At 39.4% G+C, this 6,791-nt stretch overlaps 2 protein-coding genes across 2 annotated transcripts; both read right to left on the minus strand.

Moving 5' to 3' along the window:
• Positions 1-34: 34 nt before the first annotated feature.
• Positions 35-1,720, minus strand: LOC139393870 (cornifelin-like). The gene is made up of 4 exons (XM_071142104.1): positions 1,585-1,720; positions 911-1,058; positions 620-756; positions 35-346 (listed from the first exon to the last, which is right to left on the minus strand). Exons 2-4 carry the CDS (start codon positions 1,020-1,022, stop codon positions 248-250), a joined length of 348 nt encoding a protein of 115 aa, XP_070998205.1. The 5' UTR covers positions 1,023-1,058; positions 1,585-1,720; the 3' UTR covers positions 35-247.
• A 14-nt stretch (positions 1,721-1,734) lies between these two features.
• Positions 1,735-6,588, minus strand: LOC139393854 (mitochondrial ribosomal protein S15). Its single transcript, XM_071142103.1, has 8 exons — positions 6,297-6,588; positions 4,911-4,976; positions 4,755-4,830; positions 4,471-4,519; positions 4,193-4,277; positions 4,027-4,085; positions 3,109-3,300; positions 1,735-2,613 (listed from the first exon to the last, which is right to left on the minus strand). Exons 1-8 carry the CDS (start codon positions 6,469-6,471, stop codon positions 2,503-2,505), a joined length of 813 nt encoding a protein of 270 aa, XP_070998204.1. The 5' UTR covers positions 6,472-6,588; the 3' UTR covers positions 1,735-2,502.
• Between the last annotated feature and the right edge of the window lie 203 nt (positions 6,589-6,791).

Below are 6,791 nucleotides of genomic sequence, written 5' to 3' on the forward strand. Positions count from 1 at the left end.
TAAATCATCCTGAAAAAGGACCCAAATGCAATTGAAAACAAAAAAAAAACATTACTTTATTGTGCATCTTATGTTCATACATGGTGCTATGAATTCTTTAAGCAGTACTGTTTGAGGGTAGGGGTCAAATTTAAACAATACAAAAGTAAAAATGTACATAGTATAACATTGACAATTTGTATCAACAATATGTGACACAAGGTTAATTTAACTTCCACTTGAAAATGTCTTCAAATGACTGTACAAGTCAAACGTCTCCATTTCTGATGCGAATTTCACGGGCCATCCTGCACGTCTCAAAGAATCCACAGCAACAGGTCATCAATGCATCATTGCATATTGTCCCCTGTAAGAAAATATGATATTCAAACATGATTAGAATGAATCCACCAAATATTTGACAGTTCAAGTTCCTCAAACTAGGGAAAATCATGAGGCTAATTTATTTGTCAGTATGTGTACTGATGAAACGCTCCATTCCTGTCTTTCATAATAAAAGGGTGAGACTGGCTCAGACAGGAATGAGTTGCAGTTCTCCCTAGTATGCTATAAAATGACATACTCAATGCATGAATGCATCACTATCCCTAATTTCTTTAGGCTCCTAAGGGTAACATACCTGAATCCCATAGGTCAATCTCATGTGGGTCCTCATGGCTGTCATGCCTCCTGGAACACAGGCCAGGCACACGTTCTCACCGTACTTGTCAGCTGTGTAACAACTTAATGCTATTGGGCAGATGAAGCCCAAGGCACCTGTATGACAACATTTTACCTTATTGTAAAATCCAGAAAATAGGAAACACTTTTTACTTGAAACACTTGACAACCATTAAACCCTATGGTATGGTACGAGGTAGGCCTACTTAGTGATGATACTTAAGGTCTTATTATTTGTCTCAATACTCACAGACTAGGATGTCACTGCAGCAGGAGCACAGCCCAGTGCTCCACTTGCCCGTCTGCACATTTGTCCCATAAGAGCCCGCTCCTGGCTGGTGGGTGATGACTGGGTTTGACATGTCAATCAAATTGGGTCAGCTTCAGTCACCTAAAAACTAACCGCATCCAACAGTTAGCACAGTGGTTGAAGCTTGATCATTTCCTCAATAAAGTAATAAAACAAAACTAGCAGCATGTTATTCCTTCGGGATAATTGCTCATAGAAAAGTTCAAATAAAGGTTCCATACACTGGTACTCAAGTAATTGATTTGGTACTCAAGTTTATACACAGGTCCATTCATACCCTGAACCACCATCTTACGTCATATACTACAACCCTCTCATGTATTGCAATAGGTTTTAATATAATTACATATTGCCATTTCATTAAACAAAGACTAATAATAACTGTTGTATAACTGTCATGTATCATCAAAAGGACAAGACATGGTGTTCAATCTCTGGGAAACCACTTCAAATACTTTGTATACTCTAGTATAGAAATATACCAAATGTCATACATGTACATCACTTTCAACTGTTCCTCAGAAACATTTTAGGTAGTTGTTTATTGATAAGTAGTTACTCTATTGTAGCTTTTCCTACACATGTGAGAACAGAGGAAAGAGCATAGCACTTACCTATCTTGTCTGCAGCTCTGAGCCTCTCCTGATCTGAGTCAATACACTAACAGGAAGTTACTAAAGCTGTGAACAAGCGCTGGTTACACACTCCTACTATGTTTCTCAAGACAACTCTCAACAGCAGTGAAAACACCAAATTCACAGTAGGACAGTTAAGCTGTTTAATGACCTGACCATTCCACAGTATTATAGGTTTCAAGGTCAATTCACAGGTGACAGATAATGAGTATAACCTTGGTTTAACATAGGTCGGTCGATAAACACCAGATATCTGATGTTCTTTCAGTTCTCGTAAACACGATTACAAGCTATGTTCAGGAAAGTCATCATATGATTAATCTTACACTTCAGTTTCAACCACAGTTCAACCATAGGGCGTAATGTTCTTTTTTTTAATCTTTCATTAGCATTTTAATCAGCATCAAGTAGAGGTGTTTTATCTCTTTCAATTGGGGTAGTTACATATCACTATACCCAAGTGACTATATGTGATAAAAGTTTTTTAAAAAGAGAGCAAACAAATGGATTATACAATACATTTTATTAAATGATTCATTGTGGGTTTATTTGACACTCCGGTCACATATGTGGAGCACATAGACATTGCCCACACCAAAACCACATATCTGCGTCACTGCATTTATTTGATGATGCATCTACTTGCAGAAGGGACAAGAAGAATGAAGACTTGGTGTACTACAAACAATAAGTTATTCATGTTTCTTATTACAGTATAACAATACATGGGAAAATTAATTTTACATGAACTGGTTGCATGGGTGGGTGGAGATTTCTCCTTAGGACAAATGGAATGGTCGAAAAGGAGCAAACCCCGCTCACTGGGCCATGCAAAACTAATTTGTCCATTGAGAGCAAGACTGAATGCATAAGACAGACATTGGATACTGTAGCAGTTTATTGGGTTTCTGTAGCTGCTGTCCTGGCTGGTTCTGCCAACGTGGGGGGAGGGGTCTGCTTAATTTTCTTCCTTTGCTCCAGTTTCTGTTTCTGCACCTCTTTGAAGACCTAAGAAAGTACACAGTCAGATGAACCTACAAAAAAACACCCAACAACAATGACAACAACAACCAAATTATAAATGTCTTCATTTGGGGCGGCAAACAGCCTAGTGGTTAGAGCGTTGGACTAGTAACCGAAAGGTTGCAAGATCGAATCCCTGAGCTGACAAGACAAAAACCTGTAATTCTGCCCCTGAACAAGGCAGTTAACCCACTGTTCCTAGGCCGTCATTGAAAATAAGAATTTGTTCTTAACTTACTTGCCTAGTTAAATATAGATAAAATAAAAAAGCTTTGCTTTGACTTTTAGATTAAGTCATGCATTAGACTAATGGTAAAAGCCATGGTTCAACAGCCTGCATACAGCAGAAATAGTAACAAGAAAATTGCTTGTCTGGTCCCAGATCTGTTTGTGCTGTCTTGCCAACCATACAGTACAAACCACTCTGGAACCAAGCTAGAAAACTGCGCTAAATAAAGTGAATAGAGTTTTGTTGTGTACCTTAATGCACAGGGCCTTCTTGGCCAGCCAGCGTCGGGTGGCATGTCTGTAGTACTCCGGAGGGAAAGTGTAGGTGATGCCCAGCTGCTGGCAGACATGTTCAAAGGCGTCGTAGCGCGTTACCCTGAGGTGCTTGAGCAGCTTCTTCCTGCGGTCAATGGCCATGAGCATCCATCGCTTGTTCGCTTTGTCCTGATACAAAGATGGGGGGCCGAAACACAGAGTCATAGGTCAAATGGAGAAAAAATAAGCTTAAAGAGATAACATTATTTAAGGCTTGATTCAATCCATAGCGCTGAAGAGCAGCACTGTAGGGAGATTGAAATGTAAAGGTAATATCTCATTGAGCTGACCAATGCAGCGTTCACCGTGAATGATGTCTCCGCAAGAATATTGCCTTTAAATGTATATTGTGCTGTAACGCAGCTCTTCATGGCTACAGATTGAATCAAACCCCTAGTCTGGGAACATGTCTTTTACATAATAGAGGAGGGTTTTGTTCTAATTAAAAATAGCATAGTGATTGAGACTTTCAAAACCAAACTAAAAAAAGCGTGGGGGGAGTGAGATACAAAAGTGAGACACAGTATAGTGACAGACTGCCAAACCTTGGCTTTAACATTTTAGCTGTGCTAAAAGGGTTATATTTTGCAATATGTCTGCAAAAATGTTTGATTCAATGTTACGTGTATACATTGTGACAGTTTAAATTCCCAGCATGCAGCAGCACCACCACTACTACTCTGTCAAATGTCATGGTATGTGTATGCACTACACAGGAAATCCTGTTGACAAACCTCACACCAGATAGGGAGGGGATAGGAAATTACACGTGTGGAAATAATATGCATTCACGTCACTGTTACTATAGGGACTTAAAATTACACAGTCTTGCATTTACCCGTCACCCATACACACCTTTGTATGTTTGTGCAGGTGCTCCTGGTAGTTTCGGATTTTGGAGGTCAAAATGGCCACTAAAAGGTCAAGAAAGGGGTTAAGGAATGAACAAACGATTGCTGAAATAAGGTGGTTCCTCAGAGGAAAAGCACGGTTGTTCACTAGTCCCAAAACGGGAACCTACCCTTGACTTCTGTAGAGCTGCGGTCAGCTTCATCCCTCTGGACTTTTGCAATCAGCTGCTCCGTTTTCAATTTCAACTTCTCGCTCTGGTGACACACAACATGGTGTTTTGATTATGCAATATCCAGCATAGGTATAGAAAAACGGTCATATCATAATGTAAACTATAGCAACGAACAGGTATACACAAACTGTAGTTACTCTACTGTAGTTATTCTTATGAGCGCAAAGAGAAAGACTAGATGAATAGAATGTAGTAACAAGGTGAAAAGAACATACATGGCTTGCTAGTTCCAGTGTCAGAAGTCTTTTGACAAGGTCATCAGCTCTGTAAACACATAATAACCGATCAGCATTAGGAAGAGATGTACTGTATAGAAGAGGTATAGTACAAAGGCAGAGTAGGCCTATATATTGTACAAATAAAGACAGAATAACTATTTTAAACAACATCATCTCAATGCTGTAGTTGTTTGGACATGGGAGAGTTGAACATACATGAGCCATGTCTGCATGACATAAAATACATTTAATTTAAGTTTGGACAAATTAAATGTACATACGTTTGAGCGAGTGGAACAGCGGCATATTCCATTTTCAGCATTGTCGGAGGAAGATCACTCAACTGACTTTTCATCACTGATGGAAAAAAACTTAGACAGTAAGTATCAAACATCCAAGTGGTCTTAGATCAAATAGTTGACCTTGGTCCTCCATACCTGGCTTCTTCTTTCTTACGACACGGGCATAGTTTCTCACAGACTGAATGGTGAAACTCCCAATACCTGGTAAGAATTAAACAAATTATCAAACAATACATAATTACTGTTAGTCCATTGCTTTATGAACCATAGGATGGTGCCAGATTTTTGCCTGCAACTACACTGAGTGCACAAAACATTTTGTTCACTCCACCACCCCAAGAACATCCAGACAACTTGGTACAACTGTGGGAAGCATTGGACTCAACAATGGCCAGCATTCCTGTGGAACGCTTTTCGACACGGTCTATGCACTGACGAATTGAGGCTATTCTGAGGGAAAATGAGAGGGGGGAGGGGTCAACTCAATATTAGGAAGGTGTTCTTAATGTTTTGTACACTCAGTGTATGTGTCTGCATGAGAAAGCATCTGTAAGCATGTTCAGCAGCAACATGGTTTGCAGTAAGAGTTGGGATATCTTACTGTAGTAGTACTTGTTTTGATGTAAGCCTACATTTTGTGAACTGTAGTGCTGAGATAATAGAAACAAGAGTTGAGTGTCATGTTCTGCATACATGACCAAGAGTGGTGGAGTGAGAAGAGAAAAGCTGCTGCAGACACATTGCAGGGGGCCTGTGGGGAAAATAACTCTGGTTCCCACATCCTTTTCATAAAAAACACTTACTAGCAGACCGACTGATTAAATTATAGGAAATGTATTAGTCATATGTCTGGGTTAAAATGGCATTACCTTCGCACCAGTCTGGTTAAAAAAATATTCCTTTAATTTCAGCTGGTTAGATAGGTAGCTACTAGCTATAGTTATCACTGCATTAGTATACAATAAGGATCCATTTTATGTAATCTATTTTTATAATGAAACCATATAGCTAGCCTAGTTAGTACACATGATGATAAGGACAATGGGGTAGTGAATTGATGTCCCTATACAAATAGAAAGCCTGTGTCACTGTGTACACAAAGAGAATAACTCGTGTACCTGTCTATCATGTTTACTGCTGTTGTGATATATGTGCACTAGATATCCTAGCTAATTGCTGCAGTGCCCTCTCCTGGCCTACCCAAGGAAGAATTGTACTCACTACATGACTAATGGAAAAACACATTTTTACGAGGTGTTCTGATGATGATGATGTTAAGTGGGGTTTCACACAAAATCTACCTATTTCGTATTTTTCAGTAATGGTTCCTTGATTCTTGCTCGGCGTGTGCAGCTAGCTAGTTGACATGCATGCGAGCAAGTGCAGAAAATTAACAGCCGCGCGCATCGACAAGACGTTTCATTGTCGCATTGACTTATACGGCCTCCTTAGCTAACTAACATATCGCAAGCACACATGTCTACTCTGTGAAATTAGGAGTATAAATATATATTTATTTACCTGTCAATGCAGTCTCATTGTTGCTGTGTGAAGGCCCTGTGGTGACAGAGGTGAATGCCCCATGTCTCAATCGGAGAGACTCACAGGTTCCTTTCAGCCTGGATAAAACACCACATTCTCGCAGAACGACAGATGTCGATTTAAAAGCACTTCTTAAAGCCATGCTTGATAACATGGCTGATTCAGAGATGATTTGATATATGTCCGGTATTAATGGTCAAAATGTAACGAGTAAACAGCATTCGTCCCTCACATGAGGATCGCCATTTTGATTAGACATAACCAATCAGACGGAGAAGTCAATTCAGGAAATGAGAAGGATCCTTGAATAATCGTACCGGTATGTTCAAAACAGACTCTAGCGTTATTATCCTTGGTATTTACAGTATTTATTTTATTAACGTGAACGAGTTATATTTTCACAGAATCCTTTTTTTATGCAAGAGTGGAAAATAGTAAACTGGCCAATACCAATACATTAAAGGTATTGCACAC

This window comes from Oncorhynchus clarkii, chromosome 3 (assembly GCF_045791955.1).
Source record: "Oncorhynchus clarkii lewisi isolate Uvic-CL-2024 chromosome 3, UVic_Ocla_1.0, whole genome shotgun sequence".
Taxonomy (NCBI): Eukaryota; Metazoa; Chordata; class Actinopteri; order Salmoniformes; family Salmonidae; genus Oncorhynchus; species Oncorhynchus clarkii.

Coding starts and splice junctions, on each gene's coding strand:
- LOC139393870 (XM_071142104.1), bottom strand. CDS start 1,022: ATGTCAAACCCAGTCATCACCCACCAGCCAGGAGCGGGCTCTTATGGG. Junction 757..910: donor CTGCAGTGACATCCTAGTCT/GTGAGTATTGAG, acceptor GTTGTCATACAG/GTGCCTTGGGCTTCATCTGC. Junction 347..619: donor GATTGACCTATGGGATTCAG/GTATGTTACCCT, acceptor ATTTTCTTACAG/GGGACAATATGCAATGATGC.
- LOC139393854 (XM_071142103.1), bottom strand. CDS start 6,471: ATGTTATCAAGCATGGCTTTAAGAAGTGCTTTTAAATCGACATCTGTC. Junction 4,520..4,754: donor GCTGTTCCACTCGCTCAAAC/GTATGTACATTT, acceptor ATGTGTTTACAG/AGCTGATGACCTTGTCAAAA. Junction 4,086..4,192: donor CAGCTCTACAGAAGTCAAGG/GTAGGTTCCCGT, acceptor TTGACCTTTTAG/TGGCCATTTTGACCTCCAAA.